The sequence below is a fragment of the Pteropus vampyrus genome, unplaced genomic scaffold (genome assembly GCF_000151845.1).
Source record: "Pteropus vampyrus isolate Shadow unplaced genomic scaffold, Pvam_2.0 Scaffold826, whole genome shotgun sequence".
Taxonomy (NCBI): Eukaryota; Metazoa; Chordata; class Mammalia; order Chiroptera; family Pteropodidae; genus Pteropus; species Pteropus vampyrus.
Window position 1 is genome coordinate 440,315 of NW_011889607.1, and position 25,915 is coordinate 466,229.

General features: G+C 36.3%; 1 protein-coding gene across 2 annotated transcripts; it reads left to right on the forward strand.

Annotated features, from left to right (window-relative positions):
* The first annotated feature begins 1,586 nt into the window (after positions 1–1,586).
* Positions 1,587–25,703, forward strand: TFRC (transferrin receptor). Of its 2 annotated transcripts, none has more exons than XM_011385930.2 (19): positions 1,587–1,732; positions 4,790–4,848; positions 5,394–5,604; positions 7,565–7,769; positions 9,047–9,196; positions 9,367–9,469; positions 11,026–11,139; positions 11,751–11,849; positions 12,715–12,854; positions 14,602–14,759; positions 15,391–15,510; positions 16,822–16,907; positions 17,120–17,183; positions 18,025–18,092; positions 18,976–19,034; positions 19,248–19,329; positions 20,843–21,064; positions 21,973–22,113; positions 22,719–25,703. In XM_011385930.2, exons 2-19 carry the CDS (start codon positions 4,813–4,815, stop codon positions 22,959–22,961), a joined length of 2,301 nt encoding a protein of 766 aa, XP_011384232.1. In that variant the 5' UTR covers positions 1,587–1,732; positions 4,790–4,812; the 3' UTR covers positions 22,962–25,703. The 2 variants fall into 2 exon arrangements, with proteins under 2 accessions (XP_011384232.1, XP_011384233.1); XM_011385931.2 differs by lacking the exon at positions 1,587–1,732 and adding an exon at positions 2,207–2,318 and having other exon boundaries at positions 22,719–22,980.
* Positions 25,704–25,915: the final 212 nt, after the last annotated feature.

The window sequence follows — 25,915 nt, forward strand, 5'->3', positions numbered from 1 at the left end:
TATTTTTGTGGAATTCCAGACAAAGCGAAATTTGCCTCTCAGTATGTATGGATTCTGCAACAAAGCAAGATAAATTTATTTTCATTTACTTAAATTGCAGAGGAGGGAAATTCTGCAAAGCTTCTAGGGAGAAAGGGATAATAAAGGAAAATTAATTGCATAGTGTCTATTATTACTAGTAAAAACATGAAAATAAAAATATAATTGACACACTCTTTCCCTGTCCTGCATCAATGTCCTCTTTATTGTTTCGCTTCAATGAACATAAATTTTTTTAATTTGGGTTTTCATATGTTCTGTCCAGACCTCCATCTCCCAAGCCTGTTTTCCCCCCTTGTTTGTAAGATTTTCACCTGGATACCAGCATTGTTGTTTATTTTATTTTTATTTATTTTATTTTATTATTATTATTTTTTAAGACCCCATCAGTCAAGGAAAGGAAGAGGGGACTCAGCAGAGCTATTGTCTGGGGTTAAAGAAAGGAATGGAATGGATATGGATTAGCTATGGAGGGTTAGCTATTCCATTCCTCTCTTTAACTTTTTCCTGTGTAAACCCACTAAGGTGCAGTGATGCTCCTGCTTAGTTTTTAAAATAATTCTCCTTAGGGAGAGATTTTAAGGAACAGGGGTAAAGAGAAAAGTGGTGTGTTTCCTCTATTTCGGTGAAGAATAAAGAGAAGAGCAGGAGGAAGAGGCTCAGAAAGGGATTTGCATTTTAAAGTACCGTTAGGCATTCCTCCGACTTTGAAAGCGCTTTATCTGTAACCCTTTTACAGCCCGGTCGTTTCTTCACTTTGTAGCTATTTGTAAACTTGTCTAGTCTCCTCACTGAACTGTAGGTTACCAACTACAGGCAGAGGGTGTGAATGCTTGGAAAGGGTTTAAAAGGTGACAAAAATTCAATTTTATTTACTATGCATTGCACAATCCTATAGTAATAGTGACAATGAACATGAAAGTTCATCTACAATTCTATCATTCTAATAAATCACTATTTTATTCTCCCTTAGTTTTTAATAAATCACTATTTTATTCTCCCTTAGTGCTCTTAATGTTTAATGCATTCCCTGATGCATTAAATATTAAGAGCACTATGCCCGCTTTGGTTCATGTGCAGCTTTTCCATATCCTAAATACAAATTTGCATTTTGCTTTTAATTCTTTTTCCTTTTTGCTTATCCTAAGTATCTGAGACTGCAAAATACATATGTACCATACAGCTTTAGTGCCTACCTAATATTCTATCAAGGACATGCGCTTTAAGGAATTATTACTGTGAAAGAATCCAACATTTAGGAGTACATGCTAGCGCCACCTGACCTTGCACTGCAAGGCTTGGTCATCAGTCAAGGTTAGACTGAGGGCTTGGGGTTGGGGGGTTGGGAACCGCACCCCAACGAAGAGCAGCGAGGCGGAAGGCTGTGTGCCAGCCACTCGTTCCCCTCTACCCCGCCCCGCACCTGCAGTCTTGGCGCCTTTTCCCTCGCCCCGCCCCTCCCCTCGCTTTTGAGGCGGGCCCTCGTCCGGGTGCGTGCACACCCTTCGCCGAGAGCGATTAATTCGAGAGCCTCCTTAGGTGTACGTGAGGCAGGAAGTGACGCAAAGCCCGTGGGGGGGGTCGAATGAAGGCGGCGCCAGACTATAAACAGCTGGGGGGGGACGGCTTCTCTTCAAAGGGAGTCAGCTTCGGAGTGGAGGCTCTGGCAACGGCGGACAGGGGAAGCACCCGTGTGAGTGATGTTCTGCTTCTAGGACATGATCGCCCCTCCTGCCCTCCCCCTCGTCGTGCAGGGCTGGTCCGCGCGGTCTTCAGTGAGGTCCTGCTAGGTGCTGTCCAGCAGCCTCGCGGAGCCGCAGAGGGCGCAGAGAAGCTGCTGCGCCTCCGGGTGGGACCGGCGAGGTGGAGCGCGGCCCGCGTGCGGGTGGGGAATGGCCACGGCGGCGATGGGAGCGGGATGCGGGTGCCGCGGTGTGGAGCGACGGTGCGGAGTCTCCATTCCCTTCTCGTCCTTTCTGCTCCCTGTTTGTCTCGGTCGCCGAGCAGCGAATGGTTTCCCTGTTAGGGCTCTCACGGCGAGATGAGGGGTTCCCAACTGTCGCTCTGCGCCCTGCTTCCTGCTTCTCAGCCTACCCCGATCCCTGTCCTCACTAGGTCGCCGTTAAAAGATGCAGGTCCTCGTGGGACAGCCCTAGGCCGCAGGCTCGGAAGCGAGGTGTCCGCCCTGCGTGAGGCAAGCCACGCCGCTGCTGCCTTATTTCGCTCTACTGCAAGCACGTGGCTGGTATAGGAAGTGTCCCCAGGGAATGGCTGTCGGGGTGCGTGAGTGACCTTGAGCTCGTAGCCCTTCGCTTCCTCGGGGCTCGCGCCAGGCCTTACTGCTGAAAGGGACAAAGCTGTCCTGGATTCGGATAAGAGTGTGTCCTAGGCATTTAGATGGGGGGTTTCTGTAAGCTGTACATTTGAACTCTCTGGTATAACCTGATCTTCTTGCCTCAGGCTACTTGTTGGCCTTGTGTGTGAGTTCTCAATTTTCACAAGAGAGGCCGACTGAACAGCTCAGGTTCTGGAAACGCATTAAGAATATTCGGATTGCTAGGCTCTCCTCACTATAAGATGGGAGACCATGGGAATAAGACTTCTTTATGAAAGCTGTTGTCTTAGACTCTAGAGGCTGAATAAAGGCTATTTGGATTGGAATCGGCTTGCACCTTCAGGAAATTAGTAATATGGTCAAAAGGCCGTACTGTATTGTTAAGCTCTGTGTATGTGCCTTCTGTATGCTCTCTCCAATGAGCATTGCTCTAATAGACTGCAGTGACTTCAAGTGGTCTTGACCTTCCAGTTTGGCAGTGTTTTCAGAAAGCTGAATGAGAATGAAGATGCTGCTTGTTTTCTTTGTTATGTATAAAGCTTCAGGAATAACTTTTGTAGATATCATAGAATTATTATGTTCTTCACAAATGTGAGGTTAAAATAGGAATTGCCTAGGTCATAATTTTTTTCTCTGACTTTCTTTCTTTTATATTATAGTCTTAATTTTGTGTCTAGGGATTGAGATAGAAATAACATGTTTTCTCAAAAAAATATACTTAGATTTTAATTATACAAAATCATAATTACATGTTCTATTAATATCTACCTACTTGTATACACTCAATCTCATCATTTTTAAAAATTCTTTAGATAATTTAAGTGTTAAATTAATTTAAAACTAGAAACCTTGAGGAATGGCTGATTCAGATGAGAATTAAATTCGTAAGCTGCTTTTTCCTAGAAAAGGGTGATTAAAATTGGCTCAGGGTGGGGCCTTCTAGTTCTGGCTCCAGTGATTGGGTTTGTACAGTTCAGGTGCAGTGATAGTGATAAGAGTTTTGTACCAGATGGGGCAAGAGGCTATGTTTCTAAGAATATGATCTATATTGGTTATTGATTCTGGTCTTTAAAACTTGGGGATTAAAAAATGTTTTTGTTAATGGGTTATGATAGACTTTTCTAATTCCAGTTTATTAATGTCTTTTGTTTTACAATCTGCATATCTCACAGCTTGCTTTGTGCCATGTGGGTGTTAAATGTACTGTTAAGTGTACTTGTCATATAGGAAAGACCTTAAATAGTATGAAATAAATGTCCATTTTATACATCTCAGCATATCACTTTTAAGCATCTAGATATGCTCAAACCAAATTAATTAGAAAATTCAGATTTCAGTTAATACCTATACTTTAACTTAATATAGGACTCTTTGTTGGTTGTAGAGATATATTTTGCTTTGAAAAAAGCTAAGATTAATTTCTCAGTATTTCTGGAGACAAGAACATAGTTTCTACAAACCCAGTAAGTAACTCATTGACCTTCATTTTTAGATTATCAGTTTTCAGCCTTGAACAAGTCACTTAATCTCTCAGGTAATTGGCCTCTTTGTAAAAGACAGCATACTCTGTCTTTTGTGTATTCTTTTTGCATCTATCTATCAGATCATTTAATCAGAAGTAAGAACTGTTCATTTAATCAGAAGGATTGGGTTTTTCTCTCCTTTTCTCTTTGGAGATGCTTTGTTACTGGTCTACGTAGCATGACCTGTCTTAAATCTACTTTGGATTGAGGTGTTTTTTTTTTCCCCCAGATGTCAGTCTATTGTCTTGTATTTGCCACTTTTCTTTGACTACCAAATTCAGTTACTTAAATCTACTTACTATGGATGATATTCTAACTAGTTTTCTCCACATTTTTAATTTTGAAAAACTACAAAGCTACAGGAAAAAATGAAATAATAGTAATGTGTATATCCATGTACTCTTCACCTAGATTCATCAGTTAACAGTTTGACACATTTGCTTTATTTCTTACATACCTATTTAAACTGAATTATTTGAAAGTAAGTTACAGACATCACAATATTTCATCCTTGAATTCTTAACCATTAATTTCCTGAGAACAAGGGTGTTCTCAAAAAACACAATACCATTATCACACTCCCCAAATCTAACATTGATACAAGACTGTTATGCAGTATATAATCTATATTCAAATTTCTTATTTCTCCCAACAATGTCCTTGAGCCTGTCTCCACACCCACCCCACCTCAATTCAGTATCTAATCAAAGATTACACTATATTTAGTTGTCATGTAAACTAAATATCTTGATTAAACACCCTTTCTAGAAAGGTGATAAAACATTTAAAAGTGAATTTAATATGTAATAATCTAGTGTGGTGATGAAAAGCCTTCACTAATCTGATACAATGGCATCTTTCTTATAATAATAATTCTCTATTTTATTACTAGGCTTTTCTGTGTGGCAGCTCAGAATGATGGATCAAGCTAGATCAGCATTGTCTAACTTGGTAAGTTATTTTAAGTTATATTTCTCTGTCACCAGTTTGGAAGAATATGAAATATATAAAAATGACTTCTACCGAGTAAGCATGAAATAATACCCAAAGCTATCATAGGTATTCATTTACATTTGAAGTGTAACTTCAAGGTCGTGAGATGTAACTGATCCCACAAAAGAATATATTAGTCTTGAGCAGAGTTAATTAAGGAAAATCTTGTAAGAAGTTTCAGGGCTTTTGGGGTGTGGTGGTGAGGGGGACCACCAAGTAGATAGATGAACTAAAGAAAGCACAGATCGAAATGTATACGAGTAGACATGAATAACAGAAACCCTGAGTGAATGAGATGAAGAAGGCCAGCGTGATCCAGCCCCTACCTGCCGTTAATCAAACTGGGCACGGGGAAGAATGTTGGTTTGAAAGGGGAACTTCTTTTTCCTTAAGGATATATAGAAAGTCATAGTAATGGCCCAATAACAAGTATCATACCTAACCAAACTTTTTGTAAATGTTCCTATTCCCTTCTTTTTCTTTCTCTTTTTTAAAAATCTCAGTTTGGTGGAGAACCGTTGTCATACACCCGGTTTAGTCTGGCTCGGCAAGTAGATGGCGATAACAGTCATGTGGAGATGAAACTAGCTGTAGACGAAGAAGAAAATGTTGACAATAACGTGAGGGGTAATCATGCCTGTGTCACAAAACCAAAAAGGTTTACTAGATCTACCTTCTGGGGGACTACTGCTGTAATCATCTTTTTCTTCATTGGTAAGAGTGGCCCTTCAAAACTTAAATGTTCCTTGTCACCAACTTTAGGAAGTTTGTTAATTTAGCTCAGCAAACGATGATTAAGATTCTATACCTATTTTTGAGGTTAGCCTGGTGGGAGAAGAGAAACACATGAATCGTTTCAGTGTAATGTATAAATGTTATACCAGAAATATACACAGGATATTTGTATTATAGAAGTTTAGCTTAAAGATTCAAAGTGGGCTTCTGGGAAGAGAAGGTACCTATGCTTTGAAAAGATGTAACTGTTTAAAATAAAGTTATTATCTAGTTTATTAGGTTGAATGGTTTAAAATACATAAAACTGATATGCACTTCACCCGTCCCTCGATTTATGTGGATTATCTGTTCCGCACATATTTTACATGGAAGAAAACCACATAAGAAGAGTCCACCAGGATGGAAAAAAAATACTGAAGAAATAGGCCAAGATAAGTCACGAAAATATTTCACCTATTTCCACAAAAAAAAGTGCTAATGAAAATTCAGAAGAATCAAAATAAATTTTATTCGCTGTCAGTGTCTGTACTATAATCGGAAGCAAACAACCTTCTCTTTTTAATTGGCACAAAGTCACTGTCTTCATCGCTCGAAATATTTGGAAGTACTACTTCAGTTTCATTATTTATGTTTATGTTTTTGGGTGCTCTTTTTCTAACCCCATCTTTTGCTAAGTTTTCATAAGTTCTTCAATATTCACTGCAACGTTTTTTAAAATCTTTTCGAAATTTTAAGGCTCATTGGATATTTGGATCAATATCTAGAATTGCAGTTTCCAGTTTTTTGGCCAGTTGAAGAGCTTTGTAAATATTTTCTGTGGTGAATGAAACTGGTTCCAGGTGACTGCCGTATTCATTGGCAGGATGGTCTTCAGATTTTAAGTGACTTAATTCATTATCAGTTAATTTGTGATCAACTAGTAATTCAGTAATAAACAGGTGTAACTGTTTAAAATACAGTTATTATCTAATTTATTAGACTGAATGGTTTAAAATACATAAAACTGATATGCACTACACCCGCCCCTCGATTTATGCGGATTATCTGAATGACAATATCATGCATATTGTCAGAGCCTTCTTGAAATTTCTTTAATAAATTAATAATGCCAGTTAATCCCTCTTTAGTTGTTGGAACCATATTCCCTGGTACAACTACTTCTGGCCTTTGTGCTTTCCAGCAAGCATCTAAAGTTGACAGCTTTATATCATTCAAAGCTATAAGTAATATTCTCAATACAACTTAAAATTGTGTATTTATTCTAGGTTTCTGTAACCATAAGTGATTCGTTATCTTCAAGTTTATTACAAATATCATTAAAACTCTATTTCTATAATCTTAAAGGTGGAAATAATGCCTTGACTAAAGCTTGGATCAAGGAAATCGTATTTGGTGGCAAATATACAACTTTTTTATTTGGATGTTTTAAATTGTGGATGACCAGGCGCATTATCTAGAAGTAAAAGTATTTTAAAAGGAAGACATTTTTCTTTCATATAATTTTCAGCTTCTACAGCAAAACATTTGTAAAAGCAATCCTGAAAAACATCAGTAGTCACTTATGCTTTTTTGTTTGCCAATTAACAATTGTGTGTAAGTATTAGTTCTTTGCACATTGTGAGTTAAGCTATTTTTTAGAAAGAGTAATTGCCAATAATGGAAATGAAAAAGAAAGAACCATGTAAAAGGAGACTGCGTAAATGGAAACTACATATTAAAAGTCCACATAAACGGGGTGGGGGGGATATTTACTATGTATTAAAAAACTCGCATGAAAAATACCACGTAAGTTGAGAGACTGGTATATTTTCTTTCAAACTGCTTAAAATGGGTTTAAAATCAATATTTTCAAGACTTAGTTGAAAATATTAACAATTAATATAGGAATAGATTATAAATGAAATTCTGTGAATTCAGCTGTGAAATTTTTTATCCTTAGGATTTATGGTTGGCTACTTGGGCTATTGTAAACGCGTAGAACCAAAAGGTGAATGCAGGGAAACAGAACCTCCAAAGATAGAGGGAACAGAATCTTCCGAAATAGAAGAGTACTTTCCTGAAGTACCTTCCCGCTTATTTTGGACAGACCTCAAAGCAATGTTGTCAGAGAAACTGAATGCTGCAGACTTCAGCAACACAATCAGGTAATCTTGAGCTACTTCACAAGTTCAACCTCGATACCTAAATAGATGATGCTGAGTATTATTAGGTGCAGTGAAACAAAACAAAAGTGATAGTCTGGAGGAAAGGCTTTTTAGGGTAGAGGAGACTTCCTGTGTTTAGTTAGAGATAAGGAGTCAGTACAGAATTCAAACTACGTTGATAGGGGAAAAAGTTAGTACTTTTGTGGAGACTCCTTTTTTGGAAAAAAATTCACAGGTCCTTGATCTTTCTGTCATCTGGTTCTCTGTAGCTTGTTGCTTGCTGTCAGATTTTCTTCTCTGAAGTTTCATCTTAATCCCTTGTAAGTCATGTTGAGCTCTGCTGCTCTCCTCAGGGCCATCAGTAGCCTTCTTCATCCTCTAGGTCAGCACTAACTTGTCTATCCAACTTGTTATGTCTCCAGTATTCTTTGCTTTCTGGTTCTTATTCATTAATCCATACCCTAAGAAGTGTCCTTAAGGTTTCTATCCTTAGATTTTTAAGATCTTCCTTAGACACATATCTAACTCTGTATAGAGAACAAAATCATCTTTTACCTATTGCTAACTTCCTATAGTTTCAGTGGTATAATAGTTCTTTTGGTCTTAAATTAGAAATCTTGGCATTTTTACTCCATCTAGTGAATACTTTTGTGTATACTGTACACCAGGCATTATGGATGAAGTGAAAGTATAGTCTACTCCCCGACCCCCCAAAAAAGATCAATAACTAATATGCTCTGTATATTTACACAGAGCCATAGGAGATAAGAATAATAAGCAGTTTTGCTTCCAGGGGATTCGCAGTGTTTCACAGTATGTGAAAGTTGAAGTTTGAGTTTACCAACAGTAATACTATCTCATTTTGCTTACAACAGCTCTCCTGGAAGCTGCTCATTTTCCTAAAACTACCCTAAGCAGATATATTGGGACAAGTCATAAATTTCTTCAGATATTGGACGCAATTTTTTTTCTTCTATGTTTGTATCTATCTGGTCAATCTAGAAGTTTTAGGTCACAGTTAATTTATGTTAACTCTGATGGGTGGCATTGAGTTAGCTTTTAAAACAATTTGCTTGTCAGAAACTAGACTTTTGGTTATGAGTACACTGTAGTGCATACAGATATCAAATTATAATGGTGTACACCTGAAACTTATGTAATGTTATTAACCAGTGTTGCCTCAATTAAAAAAAATAACCAATTTGCTCGATATTCGAGTTTAATGTTTATTTTGAATTAAACTTTAGTTCATTTCACTGTGACACTTTTTCCTCCAGGCGTCTGAATGAAAATACTTTTGTCCCTCGTGAAGCTGGATCTCAAAAAGATGAAAGCCTTGCTTTTTACCTTGAAGATCAATTCCGTAAACGTCAACTCAGCAAAGTCTGGCACGATGAACATTTTGTTAAGATTCAGGTCAAAGGCAGGTATGTTGAAAGATGGTGAACTTATCTTATAGAAGTAGCTATTTTTAGGTGTGATAAATATAACAAAAGATTTTCAAAGAATGCAAGCCAAACGCTAAGTGTATTAAAGCCATTTAAGTTTTTGGTCCAATAGTAGTTTTAACTTCATTTTAACTTAATCTTTTTAACAGTACTCGAAACTCAGTGACCATAGTGCGTACGAACGGTGAAATGGTATATCTGGTGGAGAATCCTGTGGGTTACGTGGCATATAGTAAGGCTACAACAGTTACTGTAAGTAAGGCAAAATAGTACATGACTTTTTTCCCTGTTGAATAGCTCAAAAACTCATTGTCTTTACTGTTCTTAGGAGTGATCGTGTAAATTTGCTTGTAAAATGTAACTGATCATGTCATATACTTGTCTTCAACCCTCCTATGCCATGGTGAAAATAAAACCCCAAGTCCTCATCTTGTTTGGCAAGGTACTAAGTAATCTTACTGCTCACTCCAATCTCCCTACTGTTCCTCAAACACTCAAATTCAAGCACACTCTCACCTCAAGGCCTTTATAAAACTCTCCTTTCCTTTTGCCTGGACCACTTTCCCTATATATCAGCATGGCTTGTTTCCTCACTTTGTGTAAGTCTCTTCTCTAACATTACCTCCTTAGGGAAGGCTTCCTAGATTATCTTATCAAAAATATCCTTTCTCTGATCACTTCCCCTTATCCTGCTTTATTTTTCTTCGTAGTACTTATGGCACCTGACATTATTCATTTGATTCCACAACTGGAATGTAAGCTACACAAAGGGGTAGGGGTTTGTTTCATCTACTGCTATGTCACAGAGCCTTGGACAGCGTTTGACACATGGTAGTATTTGCTGAATGAATGCATATATTAGATTACCGCTTATGTGGGGACATATCAATAACCATCTTAGGTGGAATCTAGCCTTAGCTTGATTCTTTAATGTTTGAGCTTATAAAATTTAGGCAAATGTGGCCAAATTACTACAGAAATTAAAAAACAGCTAAATAGAATAGTTCTGTCTAGGTTTTCCAGGTTAAAAGCCACATATTTGTATGTCAGGGGTCTATCCCATGGATCTTCTGAGTGAGATGAAGTTTTATAGTTATATTGTCGTCTTGGTTACTTGTGCTCTATCACTTTCCCTGGCTAGCTACAAGCCAGGAGTTTGTAGGTGTGTAGATTATTCTGTTAAAAGAATTGAGGGTTTTAGTTTTCCTTCATGCTTTCTATATTTAGATATTTGGTTGTTAATGTCAGTTTATAATTGTACATCTAAACTCTAATAGTGTATAGGAACATTATGATGACAGCTTATATAAACATCTAAAAGTTGATCTGTGTAAGTCACTTTATTGTAATAGACAATTTTTGGACAACTTTATTATCAGAACTTTCAGTTGAGACCTATTCCTATATATGTTCTCAATTGTCTGAGGTTCAAGTTTGGGAATATTATGTAATCGGTGCTGCCATGGCTGGCCTTACAGTATTTATATTGGTGTATGTCTCTTGTTTAACATATCCTGTTATCTTTTCTCTTCCCTCAAGATTATCGAAGCAATGTAAATTACTAATGTAAATAGATCAATGTAGATTAAAGACAGCATGGGATAATGAAAGACATGAATATAAGCCAGAAATCTTGACTTCACTCCTAATAACCCTGACCACTTTTGACTTTGAACTCTCATATATCCTTTCTAGTCCTTGGCCTGTTTTTACCCTCTCTTGGGTTTAATCTGTAAAACTGTTCCATCTCAAACTCTGCAGCTGTTCTAATACCATGATGCTCATTCAATCTAATGTCTTTATTCTAGGGTAAACTGATCCATGCTAATTTTGGCACTAAAAAAGACTTTGAGGATTTAACCTCTCCTGTGAATGGATCTTTAGTGATCGTTAGAGCAGGGAAAATCACTTTTGCTGAAAAGGTGAGTATGAGTTATCAAATACATTGGTATCATATCATTCTTAAGTTAAATGGCATTGTTCATTTTCTTACATTCTGAAAACCAGCAGTCTTAACCCCTCAAACCTGATAATATAATTTTATTTATTAAAGTGCTCAAAAAATCAAGTAAGTTTCCATTTTCTAAAGTTACAGGATACTTCAAAACTATGACATAGCTACTTGGAGTATTTTGCAGCCATTGTCTTTTAGTGAAAATGAGCTAATCAAAAATGCTTAAGTGAAAGCAGTTTAAATTGTCTATGTAACCAAGTTTTATATATATATAGAATACAGTTATAACTGTTTTATAAAAAGGGAAGTTAAAAGTCAAACCTAGACAAGGGACTAGAGTGGAACATAGCAAAAGATAGTGTTTGTCTTGGGTGGGTTTTTATTATTTCTCATCTTTTAAACTCTCCTTAATGAGTTTTAAGGCATATATTTTTTCTAAACATAAAAGCTATTTAAAACATTTGAGTATCAGTGTAGTTCTCTCTAACCTTTTGTCCTTTAGCATAAAGTTCAGTATATATCCTTCTAATTTTATATGGTTAGATCTTCATTTTCTGAGCTTTATATGTTTTTCTTTAGGTTAAAAATGCTGAAAGTTTAAATGCAATTGGTGTCTTGATTTACATGGACCGTACTAAATTTCCCATTGTTGATGCAGAGGTTCCAGTCTTTGGACATGTGAGTTCTTATTTCTTGAGTAAATGAGTTTGGGGGTTCTCCAAATTATTGCTAGATTTCATATACATTAGTAGAAATAGAACTATGCCTTCTTTAAATACTCTTTTTTTTTTCTGGGAGAGTTTTAGCAGGAAGAGAAAAAGATAGCTTACATGACTTTGAGACCTCATTATTACTTATTGCCGAAAGCAGTCTATCAGTATAGTAGTTTCCCGCTTATCCGCAATTTTGCTTTCAGTTTTCTGTGACCAACTGGTCTGAAAATATTAAATGGAAAATTCCAGAAATAAATAATTCATGTTTTAAATTGTGCACTGTCCTGAGTAGCATGATGAAATCTTGAGTCATTCCACACTGTCTAGCCTGGGATGTGAATCATCCCTTTGTCAGTATATCAACGTTGAATACACTACCCACCCATTGGTCACCTAATAGCCATCTCATATACGGGATCAACTATCATGGTGTCACAGTGCTTACATTCAAGTAAGCCTTATTTCACTTAATGATGGTCCCGAACCGTAAGAGTAGCGATGTTGGCAATTCTGATATGCCAAAGAGGAAGCCATAAAGTATATGTATGTATAGGAAAAGCATAGTATATATAGAGTTTGGTACTATCTGCAGTTTCAGACATCCACTGAGGTTCTTGGAACATACTCCCCAAGGTTAAGGAGGGACTACCGTAGTGCCTTGAACTGAGGATTTGTTATATGTCATATAAAAACAAGAATCATATTGTAGAGCCACTCAGACTTTTAAGATGTTGAACTAAGCTTGGGCTATAGCCTCATACTGAATCTGAATATTTTAGGGAAACTTGAATAGGTACCTAGTAGAGCTAATTACTCTTTTGTTTTATTAGGCTCATCTGGGTACAGGTGACCCTTATACACCTGGATTCCCTTCCTTCAATCACACTCAGTTTCCACCATCTCAATCATCAGGATTGCCTAATATACCTGTCCAAACAATTTCCAGAGCCTGTGCAGAACAGCTGTTTCAGTAAGTTATTTGAAAACTGTCTTGCAGGGTGAGGTTTTATGTTTTGGGAGGAATGATCTGTTTGCGTTGATTTGAAAAAGTCTTAAAACAATTGGCTATAATTTTCCACATTTGGAACATTTTGGGGATGGATAGTTGTTAATGAAACTTTTCCTCCATAAAGCGATATTAATAATAGACATTAGATTTATAAACTCAAGGAGTCCTTGTTCAGTTCACCTAGTGATTTCCTTGTGTAATATACCTGGCGTGGCATCTGCTTGAATACTTCCTATGATAAACCACTCTGTTGCCTGTGGCAACCCATTCAGTTATTGGAGAAAATCTGTTAGAATTCATGTTGAGCTAAAATTTTATTCCTTGTAACATCCATTAGTTCTGGATTTTCTGTTTAGCAGTAGAACGATTCAAGTTTTTTTATCTATAGATTGAATATCCTCAATTCTCATTATAGTTTCCAGATGCTTTATAGTCATGATTAGTCCTTCTGGATACCCTTAGTGTATTAGTGTCCCCAAAACAATCCTGTGTGATTAGAGTGTATATCATTAATTTTTATCTAGATCTGGACATGTTTCCCACCTGGTGTAGGTACAGGATGTAGATCTAGTTTCAGATACGTATGTGAGCATTTATTGCTGTGTGACATAGAGCAAGTTACTCTAATGCCACTGATCATGCTTCTTTGACTTAATTGGATAACTAAAATATATTCTACCTAATACGGTGCTACCAGGTCTCAAATGAAGAGCATCTATATGTAAGGACTTTGTAAAATACTGTGTGACTCTTAATAATGCTGTCTTAGGTCTAAGAGGCATTTGTAATAGGCCATTCTCATTGACTCATACCAAACTTAGAATCAGGTTATTCTTTCCACCACCTATCCTGTGAAGCCAGCCCCCCTTACCATTGTGTAGTGGTGGGTAATAATGTTTTGACATACAGTTGATTCTTGAACAATGCAGGAGTTAGAAGTGCCAACCCCTTTGCACAGTTGAAAATCCATGTATAACTTTTGACTCCTCAAACACTTAACTACATAGCCTACTGTTGACCAGAAGCCTTACCAATAATGTAAACCATCGGTTAACGTACTTTGTATGTTATATGCATATGTATTATATAGAGTATACTATAGTCATACAATAAAGCTATAGTAAAAACATCTACATTAATGTACACATTTATTTTAGAAATCTGTGTATACGTGGACCCGTGTAGTTCAAGCCCATGTTGCAAGGGTCAACTGTATTTACGTAAGCCACTTTAGAGCAGTTACTGTTTGAATGATATTTGAGGAATTAGGGGATGATATCTAACTACCAGCAACATGACTATTCTTTTATAACTTGAGATAAGCCTGTATACTATCTCTGTAGTGGAGTTAGGAAACATGAGAATATATTAATAGACTTTTATATAAGAACTTTGTTCTGAATTCGTCTTGGTATTTATTTCAAATTAAACAATAGCTATATTTCTGGCAGAAAGGCACTCATCAGAAGAGGAAGGTAGAGAAATTCTTTTAAAACATTGGTTAAATGAGAAAGTAACTCATGGTTTTCAAATAAATGGCTGCCTTCGGATCAGAATAAGATACAAATGGATAGCCACTAGGGAATAAATTTTGTGTGTTCTCTTTATGTTCTTTCAACCTAGAATTTTAGTGGACTTTAAGGAGGACTGATTTTGTAAACTTGGAGAAGGTAACAACTCAGAATGCTGATCTGTTTTCTACTTCTAGAAATATGGAAGAAGACTGTCCTTCTACTTGGAAAACAGATTCTTCATGTAGGCTGGTAACTTCACAGAACAATAATGTGAAGCTCACTGTGACCAATGAACTGAAAGAGATAAGAATTTTAAATGTCTTTGGTGTTATTAAAGGCTTTGAAGAACCAGGTAAAGACCCTGCATTTGTTATCTATTTCTATATTTCTGTTTTCCTTGCTCATCTTAAGGATGTGGCTAGAAGAGGGAGTGCAGGAAGGCTGGCTTGGCTTGGTTTCATGAAATGCTAAATCTTGTCTGTCCTAAAGAGAACCGTTTATGTGTCAGTTTCATTGGGAGGTAATAAGACTCTAGGAAAGTACCTTGTCAAAAACTGACCATTGTGACTAGAAAATCGCTTTAAATTATTGAGTAGGCCAGCAGTAAGCAAATTTCTACTTAAGAGGGCAGTTTATGGGCCATACAGTCTCTGTTGCAATTATTTAATTCTGGCCTTGTAGCATGAAAACAGCCATAATGAATATGTAGTTTGCTGATTCCTGGAATGGGTAAAATCTATCTAAATGCAGTCAAATAGTCATATAATGTAGTACAGAAAGCCTTTGGACTTCAGTTGCTTATTATATTGTCATGTGAATTTTTGATCCCCAAAGTCCTAACTAAGTCAGATCTGAAGTAAGGCTTTCTTATCCTTAATACATATACTACATTTTTACCCTTCTACTAATGTGCTTTTTCTAAACTTTGATATTAGAAAACAGTTTAAGAGCTGATTGTATAATTTTTATTTTTATTTTTTAAGATCACTATATTGTAGTAGGGGCTCAGAGGGATGCCTGGGGTCCTGGAGCTGCAAAGTCCAGTGTGGGAACAGCTCTCCTATTGGAACTTGCCCAGATATTCTCCGATATGGTCTTAAAAGGTAAAGAGTGCAAACTTTGGGAACTTGAATATTCAGCTATGTGCTACATTTAGTTCTAAATGTTAGAATATACTTTGCTCACTTTTGCCTATGTTACTCATGCTAGACTCTGAGTTCTCAAGTACAAAGCAGGGTGTCCTTTGTTATATCTGCCTTCGACTTTTTTTATTGAAGTGTAGTTGATATACAAAATTATATTAGTTTCAGTTGTACAACATGGTGATTTGACATTTATATACCTTACGAAATGATTACCATGATAAGTCTAATAACCATCTGTCACCATAGAAAATTATTACAATATTGACTATATTCCCTATGCTGTATACTATATCACTACTTTTAACTTTGAAACAGCTTTCCGTGCAGTGTCTTCATTGCATTGGGAATCATCAATTTCTTTTGAAACACTGGAAAGTGTTATATTGGGCCCTAATTCTTAGTTTGACCTACTCAGAATGATATGGCATATCTAACATGGTCCCTAAGCAATCTATTTCAAAGTAAGTAGTGGTATACCTCTGTGCTGAGTTCTATAGTTTTGTTATAAAATTATAATGTATAATTTGATATATTTATAAATATGATATAGAATATATTTATATATCAGAAATATATAAAGGCTTACTTTCCAGCCTTTCTCCCATGGTATGTACCACTTCTCTACACCCACATACACACATGCAAACCTGCATCACATTCTTAAATCTTTGGTTCATAGAGTAGGTCATAGTGTTTAACTTTATAGAAAAGTACATTGATGCAGAAAAATACATACTCCAGAAAAGTAGAGGGATGGAGGCACATATAGCCCCCAAAGGAGCTGTCACTAGTTTTCAATTCTCTGAAAACTCTTTCTTAAAACTTAAACTTATGAATTTTTATTCTATTTAATAACAATTGTTTTTAAAGTAATCTAGTGTTTTAAGTGACTTACTTCTAAGCAAATTGTTCTACAAGAAGGTACACTTTGATTTCAAGTACCTCTTGGTCCAGAAGTTAACAGACCCAAAAAATGGAGTTGAAAAAAGTGACTTCCAGTAAGCTGGTTTCTAATAAGTATAGTTGACATACAATATTATATTAATTTGATATGTGCAAAATGATTATTTGACACTTATTTCCTTAGGATGTGATCATATAGATTACTTTTTAAATTCCTGCTCCTTTTTTTGTTTCTACCCGGGGCCTCAAAAGGAAAAGAACTATTTCTGAATCTATTGCCTTGAATTGGAAGTTTCTGATTTTCTCTTAAGTCAACTGTCTACCTATAACTTTTCCCAAGATAAAACTATTTTGTTGTCTTTTTAGATGGATTTAAACCCAGCAGAAGCATTGTCTTTGCCAGCTGGAGTGCTGGAGATTTTGGAGCTGTTGGTGCCACTGAATGGCTAGAGGTATCATCTATACCCAGAATGGGACCCAAACTTATATTGGCTTTTGTCCTCCAGAAACCATGCTCTCTTAGATTGGATTATATCATTTTTTGCCTTTGTATATTTAGTCTCAGTAGAAACCAAATTTAAAAAGAAACCCCTAGTAACAGCTATTCTATATGATAATTAGATTAATGCAGATTAGTACATTAATATGTCCCTTTCTCTTCTAGGGGTACCTTTCCTCCTTGCATTCAAAGGCTTTCACTTACATTAATCTGGATAATGCTATTCTTGGTAAGTATTTCTTCCATTAACTATCTATGAATTCAGGTAAATTACTTATAGAACATCAGAAGAAGCTTTCTAAAACATCACTTGTTTTTTACAATTTACATTGGCCAAACCCAGATCAAAAGATTGACTTAGCTGTCTCTTCACAGTCCATTAAATTATAGAATGGACAGGTTTCAGGCCTTGTCCCAGACCTTTTGGGTCAAATTGGAGCACAGGTCCAGCAAACTGTGTTTTAACAAGCATTCCATGTGATTTAGATGCACTAAAGTTTGAGAGCCACTAGTCTGGACTATGTTTTAGACCGGAAAGAACTAAACCATATCATGTTGAATGGTACTTCTAGAGACGAATTCACATCTTTCTAGATTGTGGCATAAGATAGAAATGCCAGATGATTAAACTTTTAAAAGAGTTTGGATGTTTTTAAAAGTGCAGATATAGCTGCCGGATGCACTGAGAATAGCGAAATGTCTCCATTGGGAAGAAAAAAGGAGCTACAATTAAATGAAATCTTTTATTAGATTTGTCATTATTGCCATTTTACCTATGCAGCAAAATGTATATCAGGCTTACCATAGCTAGCAGATGACTGCTTTAACATGAATGAACCAAAAAGGCACCATAAAACAAATCATTAACATTAAAGTATGCAAGGAGTATGAGGTTTGGTTGAATCAAATTAAGGTTAGCAGTCACTAAAGAACTTTGACTCCTAAGAGGATAGTTGTTTCTTATGCCACTGATCTAGGTTGTCTTCCTAGATCAATTCAGTTGTAGAAGTAGCAGTGTGAAAAATTGCTTAACTGGAGAAGGGGTAATATTAAAATAATCTTCTTTTCAGGTACCAGCAACTTCAAGGTTTCTGCCAGCCCACTGTTGTATTCACTTCTTGAGAAAGTGATGCAAAATGTGAGTATATACCTAATTATGAAAATGTATAACTTAATTTTTTGTCTAATTTACATAAGGTGAAAATATCCAGATTGATATTTTAAACTATTATAAGTAACCAATAACAGGAATTTAGAATAAATTTTATAGCAGCATTATTTAAGTCATGCTCTTGGCATATTTTCTCCCAGCCTATTGAACCATGTGAGATGAGGGAAGTGTTATGTGAAGGGCTCTAATCTCAAACAATATATAGTCTATTTAGGAATACATAGCAGAATTCCATGAGGCCTAAGCTGTACTGCAGGCACCCACAGGGGGTTGTCTATAGAGTCAGGATGTTAAGGAAGGTGTAAATGAACTTGCACTAAGTTCATGTGCCTAAGACTTAAATAAGGACAGATGAAATGTGCATTGAATAAAGACAGCCATGTGAACGACCATAGTTTTGAATGAGCAAGGAACGAGTTTTGCTTAATGCGATTAGAGGCTATATAATGGAATGATTAAAGCTGTAAGGAAACCAGGGTTGAAGAACTTACTTTTGATCCTATGGGAAACTAAGGATTAATGTAGGGTCTCCAACAAGGCAGTAGTATAAAATGTGCTAGAAGGAAGAAACCAGAAATGAGGTAGGCATATCATGAAGGCTAAAGAGGGTTTTTAAAATTGTGGTTAAACCACCTTTAAAATGTTGAGTAGGACATTTTTTTCTCACCTTAGCTAGGGGAACTAACAGCACAAACCTAGTAGGAATAACTTCAGATATTTGAGATTATTTTAATTGTCTTAAATTTTTTTCAAGAAAGCATAATAAAAATTTAATTTTTATCAATTTTTATAGAGAGAAACATTTCAGAAAGGTTCATTTTAGATGATAAATTAATTTCTTATTTTATAGGTGAAGCATCCTGTTACTGGGCAGTCTCTGTATCAGGATAGCAACTGGATCAGCAAAGTGTAAGTTGAGAAAAATGAATGAACAGTTAATAGAAAAGCAGAATCACCTAGTAGGACCCTACTGTGTTAGGTAAATGTAATCTTGAAGTGAGTTTACCTATACCTAGAAAGATTTGATTTAAGACTTTTTTGGGGTTAGGGGTAGCGTCGTATGGTTGCAAAGTCTGTTCTTTAGAAAACTTTCTAAAATACACATTCTTGCTTTCCTTGCAGGGAGAAACTTTCTTTTGATAATGCTGCTTTCCCTTTCCTTGCATATTCTGGAATCCCAGCAGTTTCTTTCCGTTTTTGTGAGGTAAGTCTGAGGAATTCTAAAGCATTAAATCTTAAATCTTCTTTCATCAATTTTGAGACCAAGCTTCTACAGTGTTTAAAATGTTTTAAGAAATTACATACATTCAGTTACTGCATGCTACCTTATGGATCTTAACATAGAATTGTTATCAGTTAGCTTAATTTGCATTTGATTTTATTTGCTAAAACTTGAATTAAGTATGAGTTTTAATAACAAGGTTACCTACTGGACAGTGTAAATATAAAGTACTTCCATCAAACAGACAGTTCTGCTGGACAGTGCTGTTCTTGATACCTGTTGAAATACTGTCCTAGGTGTTTGTCCAGAGATGTTAGTCTCTTAAAGCAAGGATTATCAGTAAAAGCACAAAAACCCAAACAGATGTAAGATTGTTATGAGACAGAACTTTGAACTGACCAAGTTGAAAAACAAGATTGGCTTGGTATACCATTAAAAGGCACTGAAAGTTAGGCAGAGTGAACAGAATGATGAAGACTTTGGTGTTAAAGTGCTAGAGTTGGAAAACCAGCTCTATAGTGGGCTCCTCCAGGGGTTGAAGAGATCCTAGAAATAGCATACGAGGTCAGGGTGGAAACTGTTAACTGTGGCATCACATTTTTGATCCAGTAGAGGCCAGGTCCTTACTAGACTTCTTATCACTGGGTGTTTTAGCTTGGGACTAGGAAGGGAAAAGTATGAAGTGAGGGAGTGATGAAAGATCTGGATTTGGAGATCAACATTGCTAGAATTCCCTCAACCTGCTAGAGCAGCAGTATGAGTTGTTATATTGGAATAGCTGGTCATGATCTCTAGAACATTAAGAAGAACTGCTTGTCATGTCCTATGGTTGAGGAAATGATGATGTCTGTTGACCTTCGAAAGTCATGATTTTTAAAAACTTCTTAATGACTTCTTAGATGGCAAAAACCTAGCAGTTCTGGTTCAGAGGTACAGATAATACAAAAATGTACAGTCTGAAAGTGAAAGAATTGAGGTCAAACCAAAGGATTGTCAGTGAGATTGCTGCAATGGACAGTGGTAGGAAGTAGAGCTGAAGAAATAGTCAATAGACAACTAAAGGTGTCTAATGAAGGTAGAGGGTTCTTGTTAACGCACCAGACATTTTTGTTAGGAAGGTAATGTCTGACTGGGTCAAGTGCTGCATGATTTAGAAGAAGGTAAATGTTAGTCTAAGAGTAACACTTTATATTGAAAGTACATTTCATGCATGTTCTCCTTCCTCATTAAACTTTTCAGAGAGAAAAGAACAAGGCTGAAATCTATTCAGGGTATCTGATGTGATAGACCAGGGATTATATAGAACCTAGAAGAAAGTAGCAAAAGTGGTGTCTTCTTAAAGTATAGTGGATAAGAGATAAAATTGGGAATAGGAATATATTAATTAGAAGCAAGGGAAGAATTGCGGTTACTATTATTAGCTTGATAGTGAAACTAATGTGAGGCTTCTACTCTTGTACCCACCTGAATACAGTAACCTGGCTTTGTTTTCCAGGACACAGATTATCCTTATTTAGGTACTAGCATGGATACCTATCAGGTACTGTATCGGGAAATTCCTCAGTTGGACAAAATGGCACGTGCGGCAGCAGAAGTGGCTGGTCAGCTCATCATTAAACTTACCCATGAGGCTGAATTAAACCTGAACTATGAGATGTATAATGATGAGATATTTTCATTTGTGAGAGATATGAACCAATTCAGAGCAGACATAAAGGTGAGCACTTAATAAAATCAGGTTCTTAATTGCTGAAGTATTAAGCAGTTTGAAGAATGATGTTTAGTTGTTCCTGGGGAGGGGCATAGTTGGTAACCAAAGTACATTTTAAAGTGAACTGAGGTATACTTTTGCTTGGAATCTGTAACTCATTTGAAATCCGGGAAGTTGGGAGGTTATGGGTTATAGAGCTGTATAAACCACAGCAAGTATTTCAGAACTGAACTGTTTGCTTTTGTTCATATATTCCAAGCAACCCCATGAAGAGGTGGGACTCAGAGACTATAAAGGTCCTAACCACTGACTTCGAACCTATGAGTTTGGCCTCATGTGCCTTTTGGAGATGACATGGATGGAGAGTGAACATGGCTAGGAGTTATAATCTTATTTAGTGGTGATCCTGTGTATCTAGTATACAAACATTTAATAAAATCAGAAATGGTTTCCAACTAATAACCAAATCTTAATTATTATGGTTTTCTTAAAATTTGAGACTAACTGATCAGAAAATGGGATTTAACAGATGGTAATAACTAGATTCTGAAGTTCGTTGAACCGAAATGCTTTGTGTTCTCCTATAGAGAAATTGAACTGGAAACAATATACTACCAGGATTTTATACTTTGACTAAGTAGGTTGTTAAATTTCTTGACAAGGATGGTTTTCTTATGAGAGTAAGAATAATTGTGGTATTTGTTGGGCTTAAATATGAGTGTATTGCTGTAGTTTATAGAGCTTAGAACTTCCTGTACAAGGTGCTTAAGTCTAGCTTTCTCTGAGTCTTGTGCTTACCTGTGAGTCACCCCCTTTTATCAGAATCTCATTTGCTACACCTACATTAGAAAGGTATATAGAATAACATTCTTAGAAGAACATCTGATAGTGAATGCAATGTCTTTCTGCTTCAGGAGATGGGTCTGAGTCTACAGTGGCTGTATTCTGCTCGTGGAGACTTTTTTCGGGCTACTTCCAAATTAACAACAGATTATAAGAATGCCGAGAGAACAGACAGATTTGTCATGAGGGGAATCAATGACCGTATTATGAAAGTAAGTAAACTCTTCGAAAAAGAGGAACTAAAACATGTTAAATTTTACATGGTAAATCTTGAATTTCTAAAAAGAATAATAATTCTAAGAGTCTAGAATCCTTTGCTGCTTTAGAATTCAGAGATTTTAACTCTTATAAAATCTAAAACCAGCATATCCTAACTATTAGTAAAATAGACATCTGACCTAGTATTAATTATTTTAGGCTTTAAAAACATTCTTAAGAGATCATTACTGATTTTTAGCTGTCATTTCCTCTGTATTTCTATTGTCCGATCCAGACCTTAACTGCTTTTATCCTAGTCTCCTCGGAAGAATTAGAAGACTCATTAAAGTAGAAACTTGTTGTAAACCTTCCATACATTTTCTCCCAACAACAACAGAAAACCAATACAATTAGAGTTCATTTTTACAAAGTAATTGACAGTTTGCTTTACAGTTTTAACGTTAGAAGATTAGTTAGCCTGGTTCTCAACATTCTTAAATTCAAGGAAATTTTAACATTTGAAGCAGGAGAATGACAGTGTGGTTTTACTATGTAAGGTCCTTATCTCACAGCAAAAGTCATAACACTGTAAGCTCTCTTGTATGTTTTGTTTTTGTAGGTGGAATACCACTTCCTCTCGCCCTATGTATCTCCAAGAGATTCTCCTTTCCGACATATCTTCTGGGGCTCTGGCTCTCATACTCTGTCCGCTTTACTAGAGCACTTGAAGCTGCGTCAGAAAAATAACAGTGCTTTTAATCAAACGCTGTTTAAAAACCAGTTGGCTCTAGCAACTTGGACTATTCAGGGAGCTGCAAATGCCCTAGCTGGTGACATTTGGAACATTGACAATGAGTTTTAAATGCGATACCCAAAACTTAGCTAGGTAATGTGGTTTCTAGATTTGTGCTGATTGTGCTAAATTTTCAGTAAGGCTACAAAACCTAATATTGTTAAAATTCTACCCAATCATCTTGGTACTACTAGATGTCTTTAGGCAACAGCTTTTAATACAGGGTAGGTACCTGCACTTCAAGTTAAAGTGAATAACCACTTAAAAATGTTCATGATAGAACTTTTTCTCTAGAATTGTAAGTGCTTTGCAATGGTAACTGCCTCTTTCCTGTTATAGTTATGAAAATGTCAGAACCAGTTATATGAACTATTGCTCTAAATTTTAAGGACATGAACTGGTATCTTTTGAGTGGGAGGAAGGAGGTGATATCTGCTGAAGGTTAAAAGTGGTAGCTTAGTGTGATCCTCCGTCATTTGATGCTGGATAAGGAGATATCAGGTTGTAAGACCTTATCCTCCAAATGAGAAATATGCCTTGTTTAAGGATTTAGCTGGTTTCCTCATCCCTGAATGAAACAGTTAACTTTCAGAAGCGATGGGACTTTTCTTGCCAATGAGGTCTGAAATAGAGGTCCTTAAGCTGGATAAAATAAGGTTCAACTGTTTATCACAGGAGTAAGGCCTTAATGTGTTAACCTCATGATCATTTATGAAAAGAGGAGACCAGAAGCCAAAGACCTAGTATATTTTCTTTTCTTCTGTCCTCTCCCCCATAAGCCTTTGTTTAGCTTTTTTGTTGTTTTTTTCCGCAGTGTTTTGAAAGAACCAGTTTTAGCTGTTTAATCTCAAACTCAGTTTGTCAGACTTTAACACACTGCCAAATTTTGGCCAAAGTGTTAATTTTTTGGAAAAGCTTTCTGTTGTTTTGGCACTGAGATATTTATTGTTTATTTATCAGTGACAGAGTTCACTATAAATGGTGTTTTTTTTATAGAAGATAATTATCGGAAGCAGTGCCTTCCATAATTATGACAGTTATACTGTCGTTTTTTTTAAAAAATAAAAGCAGCATCTGCTAACAAAACCCAACAGATACTGGAAGTTTTGCATTTATGGGCAATATTTGAGGGTTTAGAAAACAGCCTCAAGCTAAATAAAATTTTAAAGCTAAGTATTAGAGAAGAATCAAATTTAATTAGGGGTTGCTAATCAAATTAGACTTCTATTTAGGCAAGTAGATAAAAACGGTAGTTTTCCCTACATTATAAATTAATGTCACTTAAAGGCCAAGACAGTACTCATGTGCAAAATTTTACAGCTCATTTTATCCAAGGTGTAACTTTAATTCAAATTTTGCAAAATTTCCAGTACCTTTGTCAAACCTAACTCACATTATCGGGAGCAGTGTCTTCCATAATGTATAAAGAACAAGGTAGTTTTTGCCTACCACAGTGTCTATATCGGAGACAGTGATCTCCATATGTTACACTAAGGGTGTACATAATTATCGGGAACAGTGTTTCCCATAATTTTCTTCATGCAATGACATCTTCAAAGCTTGAAGATCGTTAGTATCTAACATGTATTTCCAGCTCCCTCTAATTCTCTCTTTTAGTTATAGAAACATTTTGTGGTCATTAAACATTTGGTGGGTAAATTCAACCACAGTAAAATAAAATTACTTCAGGATATTTTTTTGTTGATTCAAAGGTTGTTTTTAAACCTGACGTGGTATTTTGTTATATTTGTGGTTTCTCTGGTCTTCTGTTTAGCGGGATAGTGGCATACATTTATAATGTTTGCTATTGACAAATGAATTTAACTTTATTCCCTATATGCATGTTATCTCCTATAAACTTAGTTCATACAAGTTTGAATCCAGAACTGACCTTTTAGCTTAAAGCAGGGGAAACTTGTATAGGAAGTTGGGGGGTGGGGGGAGTGAAGCGTATGGGGAGCTGAAGCTTGCAAGAGGGTCTTTGATTATGTCTGCCTACCTACCCGTTAGTATATGGTGGTCATAAGTTAAATGTAGATGTGAACAAATAAGTCTGAGGCTACATGAATAAAGACTGTTTTCTACTCAATCATCATGATAATCAGCTGTCATAGGGCTGTTTAACACTGTCACCTAAGAAAAAGTCCACAGAGGCTCAAGGTTCTTAAACTTAGTGTCACTTACTTAAGTAAGAATAGATCTAGATTATTACAGCCTCACTGAGTTGTTTCACTACTCAGTCTATTTAGTCTTCACAGTGTTTTATCTTGAACCAATATTTAGGGTAGCTAAGTAAAAAGGTCATAGCTGGGATTCCTGGTTTGAGTATCATGCTTTTTCATAGTTTAATAAAAGCTCAGTGACTTCAAGGCATAATATGAATAATGGGCATACATTTTACAGCAGTAAATCTCAAAAAACTCTTCTGTGGTTAGGGTTGAGTTATTTCCAATCAAACAAGCCAGTAAGTGGTAAGAGTCTTAATATTCCTGAATGAAATGTATATCTGACTAGTGACAACCTGCTAGTCTTCAGATTTTTTCTGGTTATAGATATGTGCATTTTGATGGTAAAGGATAACATGAGTGAGCTGTCATGATTCACTATTCTAGAACTTGCATGACCTTTACTGTGTTTCGTCTTTGAATGTTCCTGAAATTTTACTGGGCTAAAGATGGCTTATTAGACTTGCCAATCTACTGCCCAGCTATATCTTTGTAAACAAGTGATAATGCCCTTATAATTGTATACAAGCTGGTATGTGCAACAATGCAGATTCCTATCTGATTTAATAAAATGCTTGAACACTGAGTTGTCATTTTTTAAATAGGTTTTTTTAGAGCAGTTTTAAGCTCACAGCAACTGAGCAGAAAGTGCAGAGTTCCCATATCCTCTGTGCCTGCAAACCCCACCCTCCACCTTCCCCCACTGTCAACACCCGCCTCCAGAGTAGGACATTTGTTAGAATCAACAACCCTGCAGTGACACATCCTTACCACCCCAGACCATAGTTTACATTAAGG